Source organism: Zalophus californianus, chromosome 17 (assembly GCF_009762305.2).
Source record: "Zalophus californianus isolate mZalCal1 chromosome 17, mZalCal1.pri.v2, whole genome shotgun sequence".
In the NCBI taxonomy this organism is placed as follows: Eukaryota; Metazoa; Chordata; class Mammalia; order Carnivora; family Otariidae; genus Zalophus; species Zalophus californianus.
In genome coordinates, this window is record NC_045611.1 from 53,016,186 (window position 1) to 53,043,281 (window position 27,096).

General features: G+C 55.8%; 1 protein-coding gene across 19 annotated transcripts; it reads left to right on the forward strand.

Moving 5' to 3' along the window:
- The first annotated feature begins 413 nt into the window (after positions 1–413).
- KASH5 (KASH domain containing 5) lies at positions 414–25,447 on the forward strand. 19 transcript variants are annotated; one of them, XM_027619530.2, is made up of 21 exons: positions 700–871; positions 3,345–3,482; positions 6,965–7,091; positions 7,560–7,746; positions 8,211–8,275; positions 9,508–9,574; positions 9,806–9,967; positions 10,414–10,531; positions 10,871–10,921; positions 16,322–16,396; positions 16,507–16,584; positions 16,841–16,897; positions 17,198–17,257; positions 17,866–17,930; positions 18,096–18,183; positions 18,483–18,626; positions 19,059–19,129; positions 20,476–20,534; positions 22,569–22,614; positions 24,089–24,153; positions 24,236–24,544. In XM_027619530.2, exons 2-21 carry the CDS (start codon positions 3,444–3,446, stop codon positions 24,400–24,402), a joined length of 1,791 nt encoding a protein of 596 aa, XP_027475331.2. In that variant the 5' UTR covers positions 700–871; positions 3,345–3,443; the 3' UTR covers positions 24,403–24,544. The 19 variants fall into 19 exon arrangements, with proteins under 19 accessions (XP_027475320.2, XP_027475323.2, XP_027475327.2 ...); XM_027619531.2 differs by having other exon boundaries at positions 24,239–24,544; XM_027619519.2 differs by lacking the exons at positions 700–871; positions 19,059–19,129 and adding an exon at positions 414–648 and having other exon boundaries at positions 24,236–25,447.
- Positions 25,448–27,096: the final 1,649 nt, after the last annotated feature.

Below are 27,096 nucleotides of genomic sequence, written 5' to 3' on the forward strand. Positions count from 1 at the left end.
AAGAGCGGCAGGCAGAGGGAGAGGAAGAAGCAGGCTCCCCACTGAGCAGGGAGCCTGTCGTGGGGCTCGATCCCAGGACCCTGGGATCATGACCTGAGCCGAAGGCAGATGCTCAACCGACTGAAGCTACCCAGGCGCCCCTGTATGGGACATCTTGTGTCCCAAACCCCCATTCTTGGGAGTCGATTTTGGCTGTAATTCTCTTCTCTCTAGCTAGGAAAGCTGAGAATATTTTCCCCCCCACTCTCCTTATAGGAATGAATGAAACGGTTTGAGAAAGAATCCTCAGGGACTGGAAGCCACAGAGGGCGCGGGAGTGGTAGGGCAAGACAGGGTAGGACATCATTGTGACGGTGACGGGCAGCCTGGCACGGAACACACGGCAAAAAGGGCATGACTTAATAGTGATAAGACGTGGGGATGGGCCAGGGGAGTCCCTCAATCCAAATCTCCCTTGCTTGGGCCCACTGCACCCAAGCTTGAGGCGGGAGAGAAGACCCCAGCGAAGGGGACGCAGACGCCCCTCACTCCCCCTACCGGCTCTGGTTCCTCCAGCCTTGGCCCGCTCGGCCAATACGCATGCGCCCGCTCCACCAGGCGGCGTGCGCGCCCGGGTAGCCCTACGCAAGCGCGGCCCCGCGGTTGCAGGTAACCGACAAACTAGAGCGAGCCTTCTCCCGGTGTGCGCCTGCGTCGCGGGGAGGAGCCCAGGTGGGGCGGGGTTTAGACGCCGCGCGCGCTCTCGGTCCCGCCCCGCCCCCTCTCTCCTCTTTTCCTGGCGGATACGGCGCAAGCGAAGCTTCCTCCCCTGCAACTACCGTTGGTCGGCCGTGGCTCCCGGCTGTGTCCCGGGACTAGGACGTGGACCCAGGTGCGTCCTGGCTGTGGGGAGGTTCCCCGGAGAAGCCCTGTCAGAGCCCCCGAATCGTGGGGGAGCGTCCCCAATATCAAGGGCTTCCAAATCTTGGTTAAAAGTTTTCTAGAAATCCTGACCAGATACCCTCAGAAATACTGGAAAGGACTCAGGAGGAAGTCCAATAGATGACCCCTGAAATCTTGTCAGAGTCTTCTCGAAATTCTGTCAGACTTCTCCCTCAGAGCCTGCCCGACTACCCCCCCAAAATCCTGTTCCACTCCCGCCCCTCCCCCGAAGTCCTGTCAGAGATCCCCAGAAGTCTCGTCAAACCCGCCCAAACTGTCAGTTTCCCCTCCCAGATCCACTCGGAGACCTCTGAAATCCAGACACCCCCAGAAATCCAGAGACGCCCCGGAAACCTGGTCGAGACCACTTGAAGATCCAGACCCCCTTAAACCCTGCCTGTGGCCTCCTCCTGCTGGAACCTGCCCTCTCAAACACCCTCCCTCGGACGCTCACCAGGAGTTTAACCCGCCCCCCACAATCCCTGTCAGGGGCTCCCAGTGCCAGACCCTTCCCCACTCGAGCCCCCCTCAGCCATCACCCCCCCTCTGCACCCTCCCACATTGTCCAAACCCTGGGATGGTTTCTCTTCAAAGGCCGCTCTTTCTAGAACATTCTAAAAGCTGCCAAGGCGTGTGGACCCAGCTGGTGCCAGGGAGAGCAGGGTGGGGGGAGGACTTGGAGAGGAAAGGGGTGACGAGCAGGTGGGGTGAGGACAGACAGGCCCCAGGTGACCCTGTGTTGACCGTTTGCCCCAGGGTGCCCAGTTCACCCCCGATGGGCATTGTTGTCCAGTGTAATTTTTTTTTAACATTTTATTTATTTAATTGACAGAGAGAGGGAGAGAAAGAGAGAGAGGGAACACAAGCAGAGGGAGGGCGAGAGGGAGAAGCAGGCTTCCCGCGGAGCAGGGAGCCCGATGCGGGACTCGATCCCAGGACCCTGGGACCATGACCTGAGCGGAAGGCAGTTGCTTAACGACTGAGCCACCCAAGCGCCCCTCCAAGACACTTTCAAGAGTGAGAAGGGTGCTATTAATAATTACACTGGCAGGGCACCTGGGTGGCTCAGTCGTTAAGCGTCTGCCTTCCGCTCAGGTCATGGTCCCAGGGTCCTGGGATCGAGCCCCGCATCGGGCTCCCTGCTCCGCGGGAAGCCTGCTTCTCCCTCTCGCCCTCCCTCTGCTTGTGTTCCCTCTCTCGCTGTCTCTGTCTCTGTCAAATGAATAAATCTTTAAAAAAAAAAAGTGTCTTGGAGTTGGGACAATAAATCATACGGTCAACCTGGTTATAATGGAGGCAGGACAGGTCATTGTCAGGGCACAGAGGAGGGAATCCCTAACTGGTCCAGGGACTCAGGGAAGGCTCCCCAGGGAGGATGTGAGCCAGGGCAGGGGCCACAGGTGAGGGTGGTGTGGGAAGACCACGGAAAGATGCAGAGTTCCCATAGCTGTGACGAGGGTGAGGGACCTGGAGGTCGGCCAGTGGAGAGAAAAGTGACAAAAAGAGGCAAGGAATTACAGGGAGCACTGTCCCACACCAGCCAGAGGGGCTGGAACTTAGTGCTGAGGGCACTAGGGCTCCATGGTGGTGGTGTTGGTGGGGGCGGGGGGGGGGGGGGGGTTGAAGCAGGAAAGATAAGGCCAACAGTTCCAAATACAGGCTGATAGGCAGAAGGTCAGTCGCCCGGGGCAGTGTGGAAACCCAGAGACAGCAGCTCATTCAGAAACATTTTCCCAGAGGAGGGGACATGTGAGCCAAGACTGGAAGGGCTGGAAAGGAGGGTGTCCCAGGCAGAGACCCGGAGGTGGGAACAGCCAGCCCAGTTTGGGGGCCGAGCATGCAGTTCAGAGCTGCTGGAGCTGCAGGTGTGATTTGGGGTGGGAAGGCAGGCAGGGCCAGGCCATGCAGGGCCTTTGATGCCGGGTCCAGGGTCTAGGCTCTGTCCCTGGGGTGCTGGGCAGCCGTGGGAGAACACTAAGCAGGGGAGGGGAGGTCAGCTCTGGGGCCCTGCACAGATGGAGAGGAGGGGAAAGCATGGAGACTGGGAGGCCGGGGAGGAGAATGAGATTAGGGTCCAGGGGGAAGAGGATGGGGCCTGGCCCAGAGCTGTAGGGAAGGAGAGGAGGGGACAGGGTAGAGTCATAGGGCAGGAAGGACAAGGTTAGTGACTTGACAGGCTGTGGGGAGGAAGGGTGGAAGGGAAGCAAGGAGGCCGTGACCTGCACCCACTAGCCCCCTCTTTGATCTCTGCTGCCCACTCCTCGGTCCCCCGTTTTCCCAGCCCACACCTCCAATCCATAAAACAGGTCTGAGCGGGATCGTGGCAGGGGTGGGCAAACAGGTTCTAAGAACCCAGAGCGGCCTGGGGCACAGGTGGGGCAGGGTGGCTGGTCTGAGGAGGCCATTCCCATTTGTTCTTCCAGGAGCTCTCAGAGCATTGGAGCCTTTGTCAGCCCCTCCCAGTGATGGAGGCAGGCTGTTAGTTTCTCCAGCAGCCGCAGAGCGACCAGGGTGGCCCATGGATGTGCCAGAGAGCCAGACGGGTGGCCCCACTGCAAAAAGTAGGTGGCTGGCCCCCTGTTTGCCCCATGGGAGGATGAGAAGGGAGCAGTGGGTGAGTGGGTGCCAGGTTGTGCCTCGGGGACTTGGAGAGGTGACTTAGGGTATCCCAGCCTCCACCTTGGGGTGCAGGGTGGGAGTGGGGGAGCGAGCTGTCGTTGAAGAGCCTGCTCTGTGCCCACCTGTCTGGACACCGTATCTGGTTTGCTCTGGGGCAGCTAGAGCAGAAACCTTTGCATGCGCTGTGCCCTCAGCGCGGAGCACCCTTCCCTAATAACTTACTGGCTCAGCCCTCACTTCATTCAGATCTCTGCTTCCTTTGAAAAGCTTACTTTCACATTCTCTCCCCTCTCCTGCCTCTCTTCATCTGTTCGTCTGTCTGTTTCATCTCTGTCTCTCCCACTAGAACTTGAGTTCCATGAGGTGGGGTCTGTTTTATTCACTCTGGTATTCCCGGTCCCTAGAGCAGCGCTGTCCAACATGCCAACCATAAGTGTCATTTTAAATTTTGTTAGTAACCACATTTATTTTTTTTAATTTTTTAAAGATTTATATATTTATTTGAGAGAGAGAATGGAGGGGGTGGGGCAGAGGGCGAGGGAGAGAGAGCCTCAAACAGACTCCCCGCTAAGTGCAGAGCCCAATGCGGGGCTTGATCCCAGGACACTGAGATCATGACCCAAGCTGAAATCGAGAGCCGGCTGCCCAAATGACTGGGCCACCCAGGCGCCCCAAGTAGCCACATTTAAAAGAAAAAAAAAAAAAAAACAGTCAAAATGAGTGAGAACGATAGATTCTGTTTAACCTAATATATCCAAAATTGTATCCTTTCCGCGTGTAATTAATATAAAAATATATCAGAGATATTCTTTTGTTTTTTCATACCAAGGCTTCAAGATTCGGTGTGTAGTTTACACTAACAGAGCGTCTCAGTTCCCACGCGCCACAGTTTAAATACTCAAGAACCACGTGTGGCAAGTGGCCGCCCTAAAACAGTGTCTGACTCTTAGGCGCTCAATTATGGTCCTTGATTGTTTGGATGGATGCAGACCAAAGCGGCGTGAAAGCCGGCTTTGGGAGGAAGAAGCGGGGAGACGCTGGGTGGCCCTCTCTGAAATTCACCTGCTAAGTGGGAGAGCTCTTTGTGATGGGGGAGGAGGCTCCCACCCTAGGGGAGAGGCAGGATCCCTTTTTCAAGGCTCCCAGCATCCAGCAGCAGAGCCTGTGTCTTTTCTCAAGGCCGCAGGCCTGGACTCTGGCCTCAGGAGGCTTTCTGGAGGGGAAGGCAGGAGGCAGACACCTGGGTTCGGGGACCCGAGGGCAGATGGACAGAGTGACTGACATGGCAACTTCGTGGGCACCAGCAGAGGGCGTGCGGCCACCGCTCCTGTGGGCGAGGACTGAGCCAGCTTTGGGAGGCTCCTGAAGGAAAAGGAAGGACACACCCAGGAGAGATGGAGACAAGACAGAGGAAGGCTGGGGGGCGGGGGGGAAAGAAGCGGAGACTGTGGGGCAAGGAGGCAGAGGCTTGGGGAACGGAGAGTCGCCGAGATATGGAAAAAGAACCCAGAGATGGAGAAATGGGGAGGACGATAACAGAGAGGCAAGGCTCCAGAAGGAGAGGGGTGGGGAGGAAGATGGAGAGGAGGAGGCAGAGGGAAAACCAGAGAAGGGCGGAGACAGAGACAGAGAGATAGAGACACTGAGGACAGAAATGAAGGAAAGAGAACAGGAGAAGCAGTGACATGTTCCTGGGGGGTCCCAGAAAGGGACCGTGGACCTGTGCGGATCCCCTGAGCCAGACGGTCCGAGGCTGAGTCTGGCTCCGCTCTCCCTGGCTGAGCAGCCCTGGGGAGTGAGTTCGTGAGGCCTGTGAGCTCGCTGGGCTCCTGGTCCTCCTCCGTAACCTGGGGAGCACAGCGAGAGGAGACAAAGCCCCAGCAGGGGCCCTGGTGTCCCCTAACTGTGGGTCCCCTCCCCCCTTCCCTAGGGGCATGGGTTCAAACGTTCAAACCTGAAGGGGCTGAATTTTAGCTCTCTACAAAGAACCCCGGAGAGTAAAGGGAATTAAGAGCGCTCATGGACTCCTGCCTGCCTCAGTCGGCAGAGCGACTCTTGATCTCAGGATCGTGAGTTCAAGTCCCACATTGGGCACGGAGTCCATACTTAAAAAAAAAAAAAAAAAAAGCATTCATGTGTTGAACAGGTGACCCGGGGCAAGTTCCTAACTTCTCCATGACTGAATGAATATTCTCATCTGTAATGTGGGGCTAATAGCAGCCACCATGGTCCATAGAAAACCCCCAGAAGAGGAAGGGCATCTACTAACTGCTAGATAAATGTTCAGCTCTGTGATTGAGCCTCCACCACATGCCAGGCCTTGGGCCCAGGGCCTTTCTAGATTTTATCTCACCTCTCCTCTAGGAGGGAGGGAACACCCCCATTTTCCAGAGGAAGAAACTGAGGCTCAGAGAGTCTATGCTCCTTGCTCGGGTTGCCCCTTGGGTCTGTCAGACCCAGCAGCCTGTGCTGGGCATGCTGCTATACCCAGGTGTTCAAGGGCAGGGCGGGGAGCCTGGAAAGTCACTTACAGTCCCAGAGACATGGAATCCGGTAACGCCAAGGGTGGAGGATCTCCTCCTGTATCTTGGAGCATCTATTGAGTGCTTACTATGTGCAGGCACTGTGGATACAGCAGTGGACAAACAGACCTGGGGACATGCACGTTGTATGTGTTTGTTGGGAGGGCTGTTCCCACACACAAACATAACATTCCCAGCCCTGGGGCTGGGGGAATCACTACCTGCCCATTTTACTGGTGGGAAAACTGAGACTCTGAAAGGAGAATCGACTTGCCCACTGTTGTATGGCTGGGCTCTGAGCTCCTAACTGCTCCCCCACCACCTGCCCTACCTAGATCACCCACCCCCTCTCATCTTGGGCCCCTGGCTGTGGGCGCCAATGACGCCAGCCTCGCCTGGGGGTTCAGGTAGGAGAGAGACCCGGCCCCCCAGGCGTGCCGGGAGACCGGAGATACAGCCGGCAGAATCGATCCAGGCTGCCCGCGCCTTATTGGATTGTTCCTGGCTCCGGGGGCCCCCCTTCACCCTCGGCTCCTCCCAGAATCCTCTCTTCTTTGCCCTCCTCCGCCCCAGCCCCCTCTGAGCAGAGCATGAGCGGTAAGGGAAGAGAGGAGGCAAAAGTGATCTCAGAGCCTTTGTTTGTTATCTGGGCTCCTGAATGGCTTGGACACAAAGGATTAGACAGCAGGGGGGACTTCCTGGCCTGAGAGATGGGGCCCACAGCCTCGGTACGGAGCTAGGAAGCCACTCAAAGACCCTTACGTTACTGTCCCCTCCCTGAAGCTTCCTGCTGTTCCCCACCCGCCCCCACTCCAAGTAGCTCAGAATGAATTCCCTCCCCTCTGCAGGAGCACAGGACCTAGGGTCGCTCCTTCTCTTCTTGGCCCCCTTCTCCCGGGCAGGTTGACCCTCTTGTCTCCCTAGTGTACCTCTGGGACCAGCTGGAGGAGGGCAGTGTGGGGACGCTGCTGAGCTTGGAGGAGCAAATACTCAACTCTACGTTCGAAGCTTGTGACACCCAAAGGACAGGTTGGCGGGGGCAGGATGGGGGCCAGGCAGCAGTGGGCCTGGGAAACACGAGGAGTAATGAGGGATGGGGGAGGGTGGCTGGGAACTCGGGAGCCATAGAGAGAGGGATGGACTAGGGCCCCTTCTTGGGGGACCTGCAGGGCGAGGTGGGTGATTGTGGGAAGACATTCAGGGTGAGGACATTAATGGAAGAGGGTAGGCATGGGGAGAGGTAGGGAGGGCAGCCACTGTGGGCCTGATGGGGTACAGCAGGTCCTCTTTGGTCCACCCTCTGAGTGACGATGATTGGGCTCTATTTCCAGGTGAAGAGTTTAACTCAGAGGAAGGGAAGGACTTTCCCAAAGTGTCTGGGTTAAGCCGTGGTGCCGGGGTGTCACTAGCCCAGTCACTGGTGTCCTACTTTCAAGCCATCGCCTGCCCCTACCCCCCACCTACCCCAGACTCCCTCACAGCATGCTCTGTCCCCAGGCATTGTGGCTGTGACCCATGTACTAGCCTACCTGGAGGCTGTGACGGGACAGGACCCCCAGGATGCACGCCTCCAAACACTGGCCTGCAACCTGGACCCCAATGGGGAGGGCCCTCAGGCCACTGTGGACTTGGACACCTTCCTGGCCGTCATGCGGGACTGGATCGCTGCCTGTCAGTTGGATGGGTGGGTCTCTGCCCTGCTAACCCTCCCCTGGGAAGTCTTTCCTAAGATCTAACCTCACAGCTCCTTACTGCTGCCAGCACCCTTTGGGCACAGGAACCTGCTGTGGTTTGAAGGAAGCTGAGGAGGAGAAAAACGTGAAGAGATGGGGTTGGGGGGATGGGGTGGAAGGTCTGAAGACAAAGTTCCTGGGATGGGGAGGCAAAAATAAAAGGGGCTGGAAGGGGGAGACGTGGGTGTCAGCCCCTCCCCATCCCTTCTCCAAACCCAGTCCTTGCCCCTCCTGCTTTTCCATCTGGCCCAGGGCTCTTGCCATCTGGCCTTGCCTTCCTCCCCACCGTGGTGCTCTCAGGGCTCCTGCTCTCACCTGACCTGACCCCTCCTCCGGCCCCCAGCAATCCCCCTGTGTGGCTGGTGAGGATTGGGAATGGCTGCAGGGGGCTCTAAGCCTCATCCCTTTGATACAGGGGATTAGAGTTGGAAGAGGAGACAGCCTTCGAGGGGGCCCTGACCTCCCAGCAACTGCCATCTGGTAAGACTACTATATATAGAATGAAGCAGGCCCGCCCAGGGTCAGACAGTGGGAGGGACTTCCCACCTGGGGATGGGAGCCAGGGGCATTGGGTGGGTCCCCTGGAACCTTTGCTCTCTCCTGGAGCTGTGAGTTTGGCTTTCTAGGCACCTCCATGGCTGCCTCCCCACCTTCCCTGAGCTTTGGGGTTTTTTTCCTTTCAGGGTCTGGTTCCAAATCCTCCCCCTACTGCAGCCCTATCATAGAGGCGTGCAAGGCCCTGCCTACCTCTCCTTGTCAGCGTCATTGGGCTCCCGCCTACTCTCTAGTCCCTGCTCCCTTGGGCCTCCTGGCTCAGCCCGGAATGTGCTGCGGGCCTGCCCACCACGCTCCTCTGCTCAGGTGGTTCTCCCTAAACTTCCCACACCTGGGGAAGCCCCGGGCCGCCCCGGGCTGAGGTCCCTGGCTGGCCAGGCTCACTCACAGACCTGCATTGCTTTCCCGGAGAACTCTGACTGTCTGATTCAGTTACCTGCCCTGCTGTGTGGTTAGTTGATCCGTTCCCCATTTTATCCCTAGAACCTCACACATAGGAGGTGCTCCAAAAAAAGTGTTCCGTATACCTTACAAAAATGAACAAAAGAAAAAAACAGCTTTCTTGACATTCTCTGGAGCGTCTTCCAATTGGGGGCCAGGGGAGGGGCAGCTCAGCTCCTGTTGAGGAAACACCCCTCTGGATGAGGGAAGGACGGGACAAGGAGGCTGGAGGCCAGGAGGCCAGGAGGCTGGGGACGAGGTTGTGGTGAGGGTCCAGGAGGAGAGGGAGAAGCCTGAGCCAGGACTGGCCACGACAGAGAGGAGAGTGGAACAGAGTCAGGGAGGAAGGTCAGGGCCAGGACTCGGGGCGGAGACTGTGGGCATGAGGAGGAGCAAGGGAGCCAGGACAGCCCAGTGGCTGGGCGAGTGGGCGGGAGGGAAACCCCGAAGAGGAACAGGTTTGGGGGTAGCTGAGGTGCTGCTGCCCAGGGCTGGGTGTGATGAATTCAGGGCTACAAGAGAGATCCAGCCTGAGCTCAGAGTACCAGTGAGCAAGAGGCCTTTCAGATGGTGGATATAATCGTAGCCCAGGAGCAGATGAGATGACCCAGGACAAATGCGAGGGTGAGGCTGGTGGAGGCCAAGCCCAAGTCCTGGGGCTCAGCGACACCTAAGGTCACCGGGGAGCCCACTACCCTCTGTCTCTCTCCCTCCAGGATGCCCAGAAGCCGAGGAGCCAGCCAACCTGGAGAGCTTCGGAGGCGAAGACCCCAGACCTGAGCTGTACCTATGCTCCCCCACCCACCCTCCCTGCCGCCTCCCTGCCATAGGGCTCGGGGTCCTTCAGGGGTGGGTGAGGGACGGGGGGCGGGCTGCGCTGCTAGCTCCAGGAGAGTGGGGCAGTCTCTGTCCTGTTCGTCTTTCTCCAGAAGAGCCTCCTCTCCCCACCACCGCCACTGCCCCCTCAAGGGAGGTGGGGACTGTGGCCGGTGACCAGCCCCTCCCTGACCCCAGGCCCACCACCGCTGACCTGCTGAGCAGCCTGGAGGACCTGGAGCTCAGCAACCGCAGGTTGGCTGGGGAGAACGCCAAGCTCCAGCGCAGCGTGGAGACGGCCGAGGAGGGGTCCGCGCACCTGGGGGAGGAGATCTCGGCCCTGCGCAAGCAGCTTCGCAGGTGGGCTCTCCGCGTGCTATCCCTGCACCTCCTGCCCTGTCTTCGATCCTGTGCTGTGCCCTTCTGCTCTTCCTCTTTCTCTTTTGCGTCTCCCTGGTTCTGGTCTCTCAGCCTCTTGGGTTCAGACTCCCTCTCTCTCCGCTGCATCTTCGAATCAGCAGCCTATGCCCATCCCTGTGCTCTATCTTTCTCGTGTCCATCATGTTCCCCCTATTTTAGTCTCCTGCTCTTCCCAGGTCTCTGTCCCACCTCCTTAGTCTTTTAGGTAGAAACTGGGTCTCTGTCTCCTACACTAGGTTCTTTCCCTGCTTTTCCCTCTGGATCTCTGTGCCCCACTCCCAGGTCCCTGTCAGGATTTCTCTGTTGCTTCTGACTGACTGAGTGGATCCGTCTCTCTGGTCTCTGTTTCCCTCCCGTGTACCCCCCCCCGCCCTGCCCCCACTCAGTACCCAGCAGGCTCTGCAGTGTGCCAAGGCTGTGGATGAGGAGCTGGAGGACCTGAAGACTCTGGCCAAGAACCTGGAGGAACAGAATCGCAGCCTCCTGGCCCAGGCCCGGCAGACGGTGGGTTCCGGGCAAGGGGCACAAAGGTGCCCTCATCTTTCCCCCCTTCTTGCAGTCTGAGCAACAGAGCCTGACAATGGAATGGGAAGGGGCAGAGGTTACCCTGGCTTCCTCCCTGACTCCAGGTCCTGCTTGCCCCAGACTCAGGGTCCAGATCTATTTGCCACCCCTCTCGTGACAGAGGGGACAGCAGGAGCCCTCAGGGCTCCCAGACCCGTTCTCCCAGCCTTGCTCCTCCAGGACCCAGACCCGAGATGGGTTCCCAGGGGTGGGAGAAGGGCAATATGGGGGCAAGGAGGCCCCAGAAGGAGCCTTTGTCCTCTCTCTGGGGCCTTTCAGGAGAAGGAGCAGCAGCATCTGGTGGCCGAGATGGAGACTCTGCAGGAGGAGGTGAGCTGAGGCCCAGTGCCCACCCACACCTCTTCCCCCTTCCCACCCTACCCCGGCTGCCCCCAAACACCCCAACAGTGTGTAGAGGGAGATCCCGGAATCCCAATAATGTACAAGTGTCTCTGAAGGTCACATGACGGCGTGTGAGAACTGCCCTGGTTGGTAAGAGTGTGGAACATGGGGCGAACTGCCTGGGCTCATGCGGGGGCTGCCTACATAAGCATGGGCCGGTCCATCTCCTCTCTGTACCTCAGTGTCCTCACCTGTAACAGTGGGCAAAATAACAGAATCTCCCTCGTCGGGTGGTGTGAGATTTAAACACGAGGATGCTTGTAGTCTTAGGCATGAGGCAGGACCCACGGGAAGTGCTCGCTGAAAGGTAACCAGCGTTGTTCATATATTAGCATTTTTTTTTTAACTTTTTATTTATTTATTCATGAGAGACAGAGAGAGAGAGAGAGAGAGAGAGAGAGGCAGAGGGAGAAGCAGGCTCCCAAGGAGCAGGGAGCCTGATGCGGGACTCGATCCCAGGACCCTGGGATCATGACCTGAGCCGAAGGCAGCCGCTTAACCATCTGAGCCACCCAGGCGCCCAGCATTTTTTTTTTTTTTATGGTGGAAGGAAGACAGGCCTTGAAGTCAGCCCTGAGTTTACATCCCATCTCTGCCACTTACAAGACAGGCCACCTTCAGGCATGTGACTCCCCCTTCCCCAGCCTTTGTTTTATTCTCTGAGAATGGGAGGAGGCTAATTGCTCGGCAGGATTGTTGTAGAAATAAATGACAGTGCTCAGCCCAGGGCTTCGCACAATGTCTGGAATGGCCCAGTCCAACTGCATGTCTGCATGTCTGATTCAAGCCCCGTTCCATCTGACACAGAGAAGAGAACATCATCTTAGTAAATCTAGGCCTACCTAGTCCTTTTTAGGTGGAAACTGAAACTCATCAATCGATGAAACTCATCACTGCCCCCCTGCAAGGCAGCATCTAAGTTGCTGGAGACCCACACGGCATCTCAATGCTCCAGGAGGCGGCAGTCCTCCCTCAGTGTCTATTCTGTCTGCTGGTCACAAGATTGATGTTCATCATCCCATCTGGTCCTCCGCCTTAGTCACCACCACATGCTGGCATCCACTGGGAGGCTGGCATTGCCTCTGGTCTCTGGACATACAGTCTTCATGCATCTGCTGGCGGTGGCCCTCTGGACCCCCCTACACACAAGGACCTCTGGGGGCTCTCCCTCAGCCCCTTCCACACCCTTCCAGGGCCACAGAGGAGGCTTAGCTGCTTTCCTGAGGCTCTTTGTGGCCACAAGGGGCCTCTCTGGGCCTCTCTGCCTCCTCTCCTCACACAGCCATCTCCATTCTGTTACTCACAGGCCTTGCTGGTTCTGAGACTGAGCTGAGAAATGCCCCCTCTCGGATTCCCAGACATCCCAGGGGTTGCATGGTTCAACTGCATCCTACCTCTAAACCCCTTGCAGCTAACCCGGGGCTTGGGACTGGCGCAGGGCCTGTTTTCCCTCTACTGCTCTCTTCTTTGACCCTCCTATGCCCCTCCCCTGCCCTAAGGATCTCTGCCCAGTCCAGGCAATGATACTGATTCTGCCCAATCCCCCCAAATCTCTTTGTCCTACATCTGTATTATGGCTTTTACACTTAAATCCAAAAGTTTTCCACTATTGTTCTCTGGCTCTTCCATGAAAATTCCATCCTCTGGGACAATGGGAATCTCACCACGGGATGGCTGCCACAGTGTGAGGCATGGGTGCACACCGGATGTGACTGTTTTCTTCCAGAACATCTCTTTTTAAGAACAAGGAGAAATTGGGGTGCCTGGGTGGCTCAGTCGTTAAGCGTCTGCCTTCAACTCAGGTCATGATCCCAGGGTCCTGGGATCGAGCCCCACATCGGGCTCCCTGCTCTGCAGGAAGCCTGCTTCTCCCTCTCCCACTCCCCCTGCTTGTGTCCCCTCTCTCGCTGTGTCCCTCTGTCAAATAGATAAATAAAATCTTTAAAAAAAAAAAAAAGAACAAGGAGAAATTTTCCTTACAGCCCCATGGCAGAACCTCTCTCATATCTTATTGGCTAAAGTGACATCATATGATTATAGCCAAACCACTCCCTGGCATGGGTAATCCAACCCCGGATGGGCCAGAATACCTTCAGCTTCAAGGAAGAGAACACCAAAGAAATGGCGGCTTCAATCTGAAGGACATCATTTCCTTAAGAAGAGACTTTGAAGTTCTCTGTGTTGGTTTGGTGACTCAGGCTTGTTCATCGGCCTGTGGCCTCATGATCAGAGATGGCTGCAAAAGCTCTGCCCTCGTGGTCTCATTCAAAGCAGGACAGAGAGGGGCAAGAGGGCCCCGCTAATGCTCCTCTCATGGCTCTCCTTTCATCAGAAGGAAAAGCTTTTCCAGAAGCACCCCCACTATACGCACCACCCCAGCATACCTCTCTTCTATCGCACTGGCAGGAACTGGATCACATGACAGCCCCAGCTGCAAGGGAGGCTGGGAGAATATCTGACCTTGCTCAGCCTCGAGTAGGAGATGGGAAAGTGAGAGGGGGTGAGAATGGCTGCTGGGTTAGCTAACCAGCCAGTTCTCCCGAATCTGCCGAGATCTCCCTCTTATTCACCCCCCAGAGCGGAGCTAGGACCTGCCTGCCCAGGTGGAGAGTGGACCCCCAACAAAAGCAGAAGGAATAAGCAGGGTGAATCGCAGCCGGCAGTCTCTGCCTCCTCCCAGCCCAGAAGGCCTGCTGCCAGGTCAGGTGCCTTGAGCAGCGCCTGGGACATCCTAGGCGCTCGATAAACCGGAGCTATTCTTGGTTGACTACCCCCCTACCTTTCCCCTCCCCACAGCAGCCTACAGAGCATCTATAGATCGAGTTCTCAAGTTACAGGAGAATAATGCTGGAGTAAGGGACACTCAGACACTCAACTTTCCTACAGAGAATCTACAGACCAGGGCTCGGGTTACTGCAGAAGAAGGAAGGAGAGGCTGAGTAACCAGGTTCCCTGCCGGGTGGCCCAGAATCCAGCCTCCAAATCCCCACCAGGTGGACAGATGTTGACACAGCATTCCTGGCCTGTCCTTCCTCTGCCCTTCACCTGGCAGCCCAGGCCCGCGGAGACCAAGAAGGAGGGATGGCTGATGGAGGACTTGGAGCCCAGCCAGCTGGAGAGAGGGAGGAACTGGCCTTGGTGTCCCCAGGGGCACAGGGAGGAGGGGCGTGGCAAGGGAAGTCCAACTGCCTCTCTGCCCTGAAATGCTTTTGCCTGTGGCCGCTTCACACTGAAGTCGGTGCAGGTTGCTGAGTTTTTGGTGCCTGGAAACTGTAGACTAGATTTGGGGCCATTTTATCATCAGATCCCATTTCGTGGCTGGCGTGAGCTGCCCCTCTCCTGGCCCCCTTGTTTTCTCGGATAATTCTCCCCCTGGAGGACTCAGGGTGCCCCAGCACTGCCTCTTCAAGAAGCCCCTCATCTGGGCTCCAGAGGGCCCAGGCCCTAGGCCTCATCAGAGTCTACCTCCCAAGTTGTTATCATCTGCTTCTGCACTGGTCCCCACCTCTAGCGATGAGCTCCCTGAGGCCAGAGATGAAGCTGGTTCCCCGTTCTCACCCGGGGCTGCGTCTGGCTCAGAGAGTCTGGGGGTTATAAGTGCAGCATTTGGAATTAGATTTGGGTTTGAGTCCACTCACTTACCATGTGACCTTGGCCAAGTTTCTTAGCCCCTCCACTTGTCAGTTTCCTCTGTAAAATCAGAGGGTGATGCCAAGAAAAACATTAACAACCAGACATGACATTCCTCCCGAATGGCACAATGTGACATGCATAGCAGCACCCAGGAAATCTTCCTGCCAAAAAATTGAACAGGAGCCTGGACAGGGTCCTGGATCTACCCACCAGTTTGGAGGAAATGAAGAGGTTGGAGGAACATGGTGAACGTCCTGCGGAGGGAATGAGAACTCAGGAAGCCAAGTCCAAATGCACCAATTCTACAGGACAAATAACCGGATTTCTTCCCCAAAAGATGGGCCCCCCCCAAAAGTGCCTGGGTTGGGACAGGTGGGCAACCACTGTCAGAGGAAAAGAAATGAAATATTTCAATCAAAAGCCACGGTGGACCTTGTTTAGATCCTCATGCAAACAAATTAAATGTGGAAAGACTTGTAAGACAACCAAAATGAAAAAAAAACAACACAACCACAAATTCGATATGGGATAATAGTAAGGAATTATTTTGTTAACAGTGATCGTGGTATTGTGAGTTTGGTAAAGTAAAAAATTCCTTACGTAGGAAATTAAAATGCCGGAGTCATTCTAGGTAGAAATCACAGGCTACCTGGCATTTGCTTTAGAGTCATCTGTTACAAAACAAAACAAAACTAACTTGGGAGAATAAGGAAGAAACTAGGAAAATGTAAATAATTATTGAAGTTGGGCGGTGGGCAGTGGGAGTCCATTATACTGGTATTTTTACTTGTGTGTGTGTGAGAAACATTTAGAACATGAAGTTTTGAAAGTATCTTTATTTATTTTTATTTTTTTATTATGTTAATCACCATACATTACATCATTAGTTTTTGATGTAGTGTTCTATGATTCATTGTTTGTGCATAACACCCAGTGCTCCACGCAGAACGTGCCCTCTTTAATACCCATCACCAGGCTAACCCGTCCCCCCACCCCCCTCCCCTCTAGAACCCTCAGGTTGTTTCTCAGAGTCCATCGTCTCTCATGGTTCGTCTCCCCCTCTGACTTACTCCCCTTCATTCTTCCCTTCCTGCTATCTTCTTCTTCTTTTTTTTTTTCTTAACATATATTGCATTATTTGTTTCAGAAGTACGGATCTGTGATTCAACAGTCTTGCACAATTCACAGCAGCACTCTGAAAGTATCTTTAAAACACATATTTTACAGGGTGCCTACTCGGGTGGCTCAGTTGTTAAGGGTCTGCCTTCGGCTCAGGTCATGATCCCAGGGTCCTGGGATCGAGCCCCGCATCGGGCTCCCTGCCCAGCGGGAAGCCTGCTTCTCCCTCTCCCACTCCCCCTGCTTGTGTTCCCTCTGTCACTGTGTCTCTCTCTGTCAAATAAATAAAATTTAAAAAAATAAAACATATTTTACATTTCCTGAACATTCGGTATGTGCCAGGTGACCTTCTAAATGGCTTTGTGTTTATTAACATACAGTAGCATGTGTTTGCACGAACGACCACCTGTATGACCTGGGGGAGGGGGGTGCTCAACCTTTCTATGCCAGACTTGCCTTTATCTGCACAACGGGGGAGAAGAAGTGAGGTAACACTTGCAAGGTGCTCAGAACGTGCTCACAGATACTGTTATCAGCCCCGTGAAGTAGGTCTTCTCTCATCTCCATGTTTTACAGACGAGCACCCAGTGGCGCACAGAGAAATCACACCTGAGGTCTCGTAGGGTGGGTGGAGGGACTCGGTGGGCCCAGGTATATAGAGCGCTCGGCACCAGGCCTGTCGTTGCCTGTCAGGTGTTGAGGAAACGTCGGCTGCGCATGCTAACATTGCCGTCGGCTGAAGTGGCCGTTCCTTCTTCCAGAACGGGAAGCTGCTGGCTGAGCGGAATGGAGTCAAAAGGAGGAGTGAGGAGCTGGCCACGGAGAAGGAGGCTTTGAAGGTGCCACCCCTCCCTAGTGTCATTTCTACCAGTTTCAACCGCTCCAGTCGAGTGAGAGCTGGGGGCTTCATCGAGCCAGCAGGCTCCCAGGGCTCCAGGCAGCTCGGCTAAAATCCCCCTCCGGGTGGTGATGTCCAGAGACGTCGTGGGAGGTTGAGGAGCGGGGCTCAGGAGAGTCGGGTGGGCTGGGGATGGCAGCACCGGCTGAGGCCTCTCCTGGGAGGCCAGGCGGATGGACAGGCTCCTTCCTTGGCAGCGGCAGCTCTATGAGTGTGAATGCCTCATTTGCCAACGAGATGACGTCCTCTCGGAGGTGAGTGGCCTGGGAGTGGTGAGGTGACATTTGCCTTCCATGTGCTCCTGGCCGTCCCCTGCCCCCGCCCCAAGGTCTGGAAAGGGGAGTCCTGCCTGGGTCTCATCCCTGGATAAGCAGCCCAGAGAGGTCAGAGGGTTCCCCCGGTGTGGCAAGCCTGTCCCTGCAGGATCTAGAAACCTGATGCTCTCCCTCAGGCCCTAGCTCTTCCCCCAAGTTCACCCTGCCAGTCTCCCCTACCCCTGCCTCTGCATCTTTGCGGAGCTGGGCCCCATCTCAGTGGGCTTTGGGCTTCCCCAGCGCACTCGCCACGTGGAGAGTCTGGCCAAGACGTTGGAGGAGTACAGAATGACGACCCAGGTAGCCAGCTGCCCTCCCACCCTTGGCCCCCTGCCTGGCCCCGATCTTCTGCCATCTCTGCAGTTCACTGCCTCTTTCTGCCCTGTCCGTCTTGTGGAGTCTGTGTCTCTCTCTCTGCCTTTTCACTTGTCCTCTGTTCCTCTCTCTCTCCCTCTCTCCCTCTCCCTCTGTGTATCTCCACCTCCGGTCTAATTTCTTTCTCTGTGGGGGTTTTGTCACCGCATCTCCCCTGCTCATCTTTCTGTGTGTCTGCCTTTCTTTGATCTAGTCTGTCTGTCTCCAGGGGCGACTCTACCCTCTGTTGCCCCTGATCGTTATGAGTCTCCTACACCTCGTGTGTCTTTTACCCCTCTGTGAATCTGTGTCCATCCATGCCTCTTGTTCTTAATTTTCCTGGCTGGTGGGTTGCCTTCTGGGTTCCTGCTGCTCTCAGTCTCTCTTTGGCTTCCTAAATTTCTGTCACTGCTTTCTTCCCTCTTGTCCCTTGGCAATATGTGTCTGGAGGAGCCCAAAGAAGTCAGGGGAGTGGAACTGACTGTAAGAGGAGCCCAAGGCTGGCAGATGGAGAAGAACAGAGAGGCAGGGGTTCCCCACTCCCTCCTTTGCAGGAACTGAGGCTGGAAATCTCACACCTGGAGGAACAGCTGAGTCAGACCCATGAGGGGCCGGATGAGTGAGTGGAACATCAGGGGTGAAGGAGGCAGGAGGGGAGCCCAAAGGCAGGGACCCCCAACCTCCAGCCACAAGGTGGGCAGAGCAGCCACCCCAGAGCAGCCACCCCGCAGACAGGTAGGGGGCAGGCACAGAGAGAGCCTTCCCCTCTTGACCATGTGGCCAGGCTACCGGAAGGGGCCCAGGTGAGAAGAGTGGGCTGGACCAGGCTGCTGCCCCCATCACTGGGCATGGAGATCGAGGCCATTCAGCAGGTGGGCCTGGCTCCTCGGGAGCACCCCAACCTACCGCCCGCCACAGCTCTGACCCAGCCCTGATTCTCACCCTACCACATCTCCCCCCCCCCCAGGACCATCTCAGTCCTTCATCTCATCCCTACCCCAGTCCTTGGTCCTGCTGCCAAACCCTTCCCAGGTCCTGCCTCTACCTGCTCCTCAGCCCAGCCTCACCCCAGCACCCCCCACCACCGTCTTCTCTCACCCCATGCCTCAGCCCGTGTCCATCCCCATCTCTGACCCATCTTGTGCCTTCACCTGGCCCTCCCTGGCCTCAGAAACAGCTTCTCCTCTGCCAGAAACAAGAAGTGGCAGCTGCCGCTCTCGCCAGCCCTCTGTGTGGCGTGTGGCAGTGGGAGGAGGTCATCATTGAGACGGATGAGGAAGTGGAATTTCCGCCTGAAGCCCCAACTGGGGCACAGGTGAGCGTGGGAGGGGCTCCAAGACCACCGGAGTCCAGGAGCTGGGAAAGGGGCCTGGGACTCCACGTGCCACGAGTTTGCTGCCCATTCCACGGGCAAACGTTGACCGAGGGCCTGCTGGACACAGAGCCCAAGCCAAGCAGGACACCATCCCTGTCTTCTGGGGACTGGCCCACAAGGGGAGCAGACAAGAGCAAGCAAAGCGAACGCAGACTGCACGGTGGTAGTTCTGTCATTGCGAAAACACTGTCAGGAAACACTGCATTTACAGTGGTCCTGCAGGGGGAAGCTAAGAAATGAATCGTTCTCCGAACACCATAAAGATACATTAAGCTTTTACTTTTGGGATGCAAGGCACCTTTAAGAGCAACTTAGCAAGCCCACTGTGAAATCTTGAACTCACCCATAGCGGTTGTTTTATGACTTCTGTAGTTACCTGAGCAGTATTTCAACATCCGTCAAAATGATCAAGACAACTCATCTTCAATGTCCACAACAGAAAAGTGAGATTTTAATCTATTAGTGCCAGAAGTCTCTCTCTTTCTCTTTTTTTAAAAAGAAAATATTGCTAACAGCTCTGTAACTGCATTGTCTTGAAAATAATACTGCTTCAGAATTATACTGTTCACCATTCTTAAACGAGAAACTCATTTCTTTGCTCATTTTCTCCCTGGGTTGAGAGAAATTTCTGGGTTTCCCTTCAAAACCCATGCTGTTTGAATTTTTTTTAAAGATTTTATTTACTTATTCATAAGAAACAGAGAGAGGCAGAGGGAGAAGCAGGCTCCCCGCTGAGCAAGGAGCCCGATGCGGGACTCGATCCGAGGACCCTGGGATCATGACCTGAGCCGAAGGCAGACGCCCAACCATCTGAGCCACCCAGGCACCCTGTTTGAATTTTTTTTTAAGATTTATTTATTTGAGAGAAAGAGTGTGAGCACAAGCTGGGGGATGAGCAGAGGGAGAGGGAGAAAGACATTCTCAAGCAGACTTCACGCTGAGCACGGAGCCAATGAGGGACTTGATCTCATAACCCTGAGATCATGCCCTGAGCCGAAACCCAGAGTCATTTGCTTAACCACTCAACTGACTGAGCCACACAGGCGCCCCTGATTTTTCATTTACTTCCCCCCATATCTCTGCGAGGTATGCAGCCTCACCCCTCATCCTGTTACCTGTGGGAAACCAAGGCTCAGAGAGGTCACCCGTCCCAGTCACACAGCCTGTGGGCGACAGAGTCACATCCCTCCGAGGAGGTGTGAGAGTGAATTCCACTGGGAGCTCTCAACACCCCATCCAGGGGAGTGCCGACCCAGGCCTCAGGGTGCCGCTGGCTCCAGGTCCTGGAGCTATGGCGCGGAGCCGCTCAGGGCCTGGTGGGGAGATCGTGCGAACGGGCCATCCCCATGCAGGGTGATGTGTGTGCAGAGGTGGGGGGTGGACCCTGAGGGAGCCTAGCAAAGGGAGAACCTGTGTCAGGTGGGAGACTATAGAGGTGTCACAGGGAAACTGACACTTGAGTTTATTTCAGAGAAGAGAGAGAAGTTAAGTGGTGTCAGGAGAGAGGAGCCTTCCTGGCAGCAGAAAGCACACGCGCGGGGATGTGGGGCATGAAAGCACAGAACACGCTTGGGCAGCAGAGGGAGTGGCAGGTGGCTAGGGAGCCATGAGGCCCGATCACAACAGGAATTCCCTGTAAATCAAGTGGGGAGATCGTACTTTTCTCCATCGAGCCACAGGACGGCTGAGGGCAGGGAGGGAGCCCAAGAGGAGGGCAGGTTTTAGAAGCAGGTGGTGAATTCTTGCAGGTGTCACAGCCCAGGAGACCTAACCTTTCCTTTTCCCACAGAGAAACTTGCAGGGAGAACCAGTGCACCCTCAGGGAGGAAGGAAGGAGCGATCGATGTGGTAAGAAGCTTGTTCCTTCCAGAGCCATCCCCCTGCCTTGGGGGGGCACCACATTCTTAGACAGTGTACAAGGACTGGAAAAGCCCCGGGGGGAATTGCACATCATTCACTCCTTCATTCATTCCCTCCCACTGAAGTGACCCTTGGCCTGTGGACCAGGATGAGCCATCCCCAGCCCTGCCTTCAGCATCTCCTGGTCTAGAGGGAGACAGACTCTGACCCAGCCAGTTCTAGGAGGGCATCTGGCACTTGGAGCCACCTGGTGGGGGATGCTTGAATGGGGTCCCATAGGAGCAGTACTCATATAGGAGACTCTTAGACAAGAAGACAGTTGTCTGGCTGATGGCACAGCTCAGTCACTGGGTCACTGTCACTGAGCACACCTCTCCCAAGGCCTCCAGGGAACCCTGGGATGAAGGAAACCCAGACCGGCCCTTGGAGAACATCCAGGTAGTTAGGAGACAATCGGGAACTCTGGAATCAGACAGCCTGGGTTCAAATCCCAGGATGGGGGTGGTGTGAGCATAAGTGCCGTGGAGCCCCAGCCCTGTGATTGTTAGGAAGCTCGGCTTCAGGCCTCTGAGGAGAGATAAAGCCCTAGATGTCTGGGCCCAGCCTTCTCAGGCCTGGCCTTGGGGTCTGTGGTTTCCTGTGGTGCCTCCCGCCCCGCCCCTCCCCTCTTTCAGGCTCTTGGCTGCAACAACTAATGAGGCTGCCTGCCACTGGCCTCTAATTGGACTTGTCTGAGAAAGCTGAGATTGGGCAGGAGGGGGGCTCCAGAGCTATGACCTCCCCCTGCGTCACCGGGGAAGGGAAGGGAGAAGGGGCTGAGCAGCAGCAGGGGCAGGGGCTGGACATCTGAGTTTCCCGGAAGCAGGGCAGTGAGATCCACAAACTGGGAAGCTGGAAACAAGGGAGGTGGTGAATCCCGTGGCCCCTAAAGGTGACTAGGGGTGAGGGCTTGGATCTTGAGAGTTTCTGGGGGAGGAGCCACCTGGGGTCCAAGTATCAGTTCCAGGGGATGAGACAGCTGTGTGTCTGACTGGGCAGAGGCTGGGGGCTTACCAGCCTAGCTTACTAGCACTTTTTGGGTGCTAGTTGAAGACGCAGCTGTGTCCTGAGGGTGTCAAGGTGGCGGCAGCTGGAGGTCCAGACCTCTGGTCCCCAGTGAAGGTGGTAGCCAGTGGTATGGATATCTGGGTCTCTAAGGGGCATCTGGGCTGGGCAGCTTGAGGTCTAAGTCCCCAAATAGGTATTTCAGGGGCTCAGGCAGCTGCAACCCTTGGAGGGGCAGAGGTTGGAGGCTTGCACACCAAAGAGAAATGATTTGTGAGGGGAGTTGCTCACACTTGGCTTCTGGAATCTCAGTCCTAAAAGAAGACCCAGTAAGAGTGAGACTCACTGAAAATGGCACAACCCCTCAGGCACGAAGTGGGGGGTGGGTCTACACCTGCCCTGGAGTCTCAGGGAGCTCTGAGTCTCTGGTGTTTGGGAGAGTAAGAGAGCAGAAGCCTAGCTCCCAGCTAGGGCATCAGCCGGAAAAATGGCAGAAGAGAAAGCCAGTTTGATCAAGAGACCCTCCTACCCTTTTTGGGGGTCACACACTCTTTTGAGAGTTTGTTGAAAATTCACCTGCAAAATATGCACACTGACCTACACACAGCAGTTTGCTCATGGGGCACCAGGACACCCCCAGGCCCATCCATGATGCCCGGTCCCCATCAAGACCCCTGCTTTGAAGGCTCATCCAGGGGCACCTGGGTGGCTCAGTCGTTAAGTGTCTGCCTTTGGCTCAGGTCATGGTCCCAGGGTCCTGGGATCGAGCCCCGCATCGGGCTCCCTGCTCCGCGGGAAGCCTGCTTCTCCCTCTCCCACTCCCCCTGCTTGTGTTCCCTCTCCCTGTGTCTCTCTCTGTCAAATAAATAAATAAATAAATCTTTAAAAAAATAAAATAAAGGCTCATCCAGCACCACGGTGGGTGAACAGGAGCCAGGCCAAGGGAAGATGCTTGCAGTGATTCTGTTGTCCCCTCAGGTTGCCCAGAAGAGAGGAAGAGGAGGAAGCAGAGCCCCAGATCACGGTAGGCAGTCCCCAGCACCCCTTCCCAGTCCCCACCCACTCCGGGCCCTTGAGGAGGGTGATGCAGTGGCGGCTCCTCCCAGCCCTCACCCACACCCCCACTTCTCCTGAGCAGACAGAAAAATCATTTGGCCAAGAGATAACAAGGCCCTTGCTATGCCTAATGAGAGCGGACAGAGCCGTGGGGGGAGGCCTGCAGGCCAGTGGGCGGCCAGAATGTTCCCAGGGGACCCCCCCCCAAGCACATACACAGGGCTGCAGCCGCTAAGCCACAGGCCTCACAGACGTGGCTACACCCCCGGAATGCGAAAATGCACACGCACATGCACCCACACACAGGAAGGGGCCAGGCACTCCCCAGCCAGCCCCAGAACTCTCTGGGGCACAGCGCCTGTGACGGCTCCCCCGCCTGGCACCACACACACCAGCTGCTTTGCTCCTCAAAGCCGCAGGGCGAGGTGCAGGTGCCAATCCCCATTCTCAAGGCAGGGGAATGGAGGGAAGCTCGGGGAGGAGCGGTAGGGAGCCCGTGGTCCTCAGGGTAGGAATGTGAGAGCCCAAACGTGTGCCAGGCATCTGGGCCCCTTCAGGGTCCAAACCCTACAAGATGGTCTCTCTGTGCAACCTGACCCCCAAAGCCCACCTCCCACTCTCCTCCACAGAGACTGGGTTCCCTCACAGCTGACTTGACACCGATCTCTCCCAGTTGTGTGTGTGTGGGGGGGGGATGTTGTTTAAGGACCATGGGAAAGCCCCCCCCACCCAGAGCAGGCGCACAGTAGGTGGCTGTGGTGAAGGGAGGGGCTGAGTCTGGTGGCCCCTGTTATTCATTATTGCTCACTGCCATCATCAGCATCCATGGGTGGGAAAGCCCGAGGCCAACAGAGGGGGGCGTCCTTTCAGAGGGACACGGCGGGGGGGGGGGGGGGGGCGGTGAGGTGGCCCCTGGAGAAATACTTGGGGCTTTCATCTTAAAGCACCTGCAGGTTCTGACGCAGGCAGGAAGAGCGCCCACGCTGGACTAGGCCCAGCACAGGGTTGGACTCCTGGAGGAGATGGGGTCTCTGCCCTCAGGGAGCTTAGATGCTTGCAGAATCAGATGCAAATGGAAATAGTAATTTTGAACAGCTCCCATAATTACTGAGCACCCACTATGCACCAGGCACTGCTCCAAGTGCCCTCCCACTTTTTTGCTTTTGACCTGCATTCCCTCATGCAGACTCCCCTTTGGCCCTGTGAGCTGGTGACTGTCGCGGACCCTGTCCAGCAGATGGGGAAAGTGGGGCATGGAGATGCAGGGTGACCTTCTAAGGGACATGCAGCTGGAAGCCGACAGGGCTGAGAACCCAACCTGGCAGGGTGTCTCACTGTGTTCCACCCGCTTCCATGTGGTCACCTCTGTGCAGTGGCCTGAACCAAGGGCTTTTCCCAATCCAGGACCGAGGGTCTCAAGTTTGTCTCCTTTGTCCTTCTAGGCCAATTTCCCCAGCCTTCTGGGGGACCCTCACCCTGAAGATGTTCCAGGAAGCCCTCCTGAGAGGTAACAGGACCCTGGGGACTGGAAGGGGCCTGGAGGCAGAGGCAAGGTCCAGCGTAATTGCCCTGCCCTCCTTTCCGTCCAGCAGCCCTGCCGAGCCCAAGCCGCGGCAAGCCCTGGTGCCTGTGCAGAAAGAACTGGTCCCAGTCGGGAGGCCAGTGCCCCCGCTGCAGCCCCAGCTGCTCAGGTGCACCCCGAAGCGGCTCCAGAAGGAGGGTGGCCATCACACGTTGGGGCATTGCCCCCTGTTGAGACAGCACCAGCCACCCCCCACCCCGGGGCCCTCCGGAAGGACCGGACTGCCTCCCACCAGGGTCGCTCGGCCCCCGCTGACCCCGGCACCCCTCCTGGGCCTGCTGCTGCTCCTGCTGTTCTCCCTCCTGCTGCTGGGCCGGTCCCCGCCCCCCACCTGGCCCCACCTCCAGCTCTGCTACCTCCAGCCGCCCCCTGTGTGAGCCGCTCAGAGCAAGTCTAGTCAGAGAATTCCCCGGGAATCCCACTGTTGTTACCGCTGTTGTGCCACCTTGAGCTGAGAGGAACCCGGTGTGGGGACCCCAGATACAGTGCTCCAGGATCCACACCCCTGTATTGGGTTTTTCTGTTAAGTCTTTCGGTTCTTTTTTTAACATGGGTGACTACATTTCTGAGCAATAGCAAAACACACCCAATAATGGATTAAACACTAAGGGTTTATTTTCCTCCTAAACCAAGTCTGGAGGAGGACAGCTGTGGGCCCACAGCTCGAGGCTCCGCAGCCTGGGGTAAGAGGGAGCTATGATTCTCTATGAGATCCTCTCGGCCCTTCCCTCTGGCTCCGGAGATGACACGCATAGCTTCATACGTCGCGTCGCGTCTGTAGGAAGAAGGGGACGCATCCCTTCCTTTCTTTATAAAGAAAAGCCGTGGCCTTCCCAGAGCCAGCAGCAGACCTGTGTTTATGTCTCATTGGCCAGAAGTGTTTGTTGCACCACTCCTAGCTGCAAGAGAGGCCGGGAGACTGAGCACCTCTCCCCTCTCCTGGCAGAAAGAGGGAGAGGGACACGTGGGCCGGGCACACATCACAGGTGTCCCCTGCAGTACAAACAGCCCGCAGGAAATGGACCACTGTGCCGTTTGCTCACTCATTGCTTACTCTCATCCTCGTGTCACAGTTAGACCTTAGAAGATAAAGCTGTAGGGGCACCTGGGTGGCTCAGTCTGTTAAGTGCCTTTGGCTCAGGTCATGATCTCGAGGTCTCCCCACTCAGCAGGGAGTCTGCTTGTCCCTCTGCCCGTCTCCCACTCATGCTTGCGTGCTCTCTCACTCTCAAATAAATAAAATCTTTCAAAAATTCATTAGATTATTTTTTTAAAAAAGGAAGATACAGCTGTAGAAAAACAGGCCCTCCAATGCCAGGCTGAAGAGCACTGCTTTTCTCCTGAGGATGATGGGAGCTTTCAGACATCTTATTGCTTGTTTGGTTGTTTTTTTTTTTTTTTGGTTATTTATGTTTTAATTGAGATGCAACTTACATACAGATAAATGGACATGCTCGCTTCAGCAGCACGTACACTAAAACTGGAACCATACAGATAAATGGACAAACCTTAAGTGTCAGGTGCATGAGTTTTTGCATATGCAAACACCCACAAAACCAAAACCCAGGGCAAGATATGAACAGTTTCAGCACCACAGAGGCTTCATTGGGAGAGTTTTGACCAGGGGAGGGTCAGAGTTACCCCTATTTAAAGGCAAATAGTAATAGAGGTAGGTAGCTGTAGGTTCCATGGAGCCCAGAAAATGCACTTAACCCCTCTTGGAAGGATAGAGATTTTGTCCCAGTTAGGTGACATCTGTGTGCGGTCTTGAAAGATGAGTAAAGTTTATTACAGTGGGCAGGGACCGAAGGAGGGTGTCATGGGCAAAGAGAATAGTGTGTGTGAAGACCACGTGGTGGGAAAGAGCCTCTGTGTGCAGAGGGCCATAGAAAGCACCATGTTGCTGGGATTAAAAAGAAAAAAAGGGGGGTTGGGGGCCAAGGAAGTATTTGAGGCTACAGAGTTGTGAGAAAAGAGGTAGGCAAGAGCCCATGAAGGGTTTGGAACACCAGCTTGAACTTGATTCTCAAGTGCCCAAGAAAGGGCTATGAGCAGGGAAAGGACAGAATTAGCTCCAGGTGGGGAAGAGAGCTTCTGAGCCTGCATGGGGGATGAATACGAAGTGAGGCTGGAGGCAGGATGTGGGGAGAAGCCTGGGGCTGTGGTCCAGGTGGGAGAGGATGAGGCCTGAGCTGAGATGGGCATGTGGATGGAAAGAAGGGGGAGGGCAGAGAGAGGCACGGCGGGAAGGACGGAGACAGAGACTGATGGCTGTGAAGGAGGTTGAAGAAGGAAGGGGCAAGGACAGCACATGGGTGTGACCCAATGACTGGTAGACAGTGGAGCATTTCCAAAATGGGAACCCATGAGAAGGAGTGGGCTTGGGGCAACACCGAGCTCATGTGGGATGGGGTGAGTGTCAGCGTTCCAATAAGTGGCTGGCGCCCTGAGCCTTGAGCTCACAGTCTGGAGATGGGGTTCTGCCTGTTATTACCTGTCATTGACATTTTGGGAATTGCTGAAATTTCCTGGGGAGAGCCGAGGAGAGTGGGGAGGGAAGGGCTTCCAGGCACCATTTTACGAAAAGCCTCAAACGCTAGGGAAGACATCTAGGGAGGAAGTATGGGAGGAGTTCAGGCCAACACGCAGCTATCAGGCTCTCCAGCCAAAAGCCAGGCTCCTCACGGGGTGGTTGTGAGGTTCAAAGAGCCAATAGGAGTGCAATATTTAGAGGAGGGCCTGGCATATAGTAACTGCTCATAACTCTTTAATCCCATTTCTCCATGAGAGTAATGGCAAGGTCTAGATTGGAAGTCACACAGATCTGCGTTCCAGTTACCCTTTTGTCCTTTACTGGCGCTGACACCT

Excerpts from the sequence above, each read along its gene's own strand:
- KASH5 (XM_027619519.2), top strand. The coding sequence starts at position 3,444 with ATGTGCCAGAGAGCCAGACGGGTGGCCCCACTGCAAAAA. Across the intron at positions 8,276-9,507 it reads CTCCCAGCAACTGCCATCTG|GATGCCCAGAAGCCGAGGAG; the intron begins GTAAGACTACTA and ends CTCTCCCTCCAG. Across the intron at positions 9,968-10,413 it reads CTGCGCAAGCAGCTTCGCAG|TACCCAGCAGGCTCTGCAGT; the intron begins GTGGGCTCTCCG and ends GCCCCCACTCAG.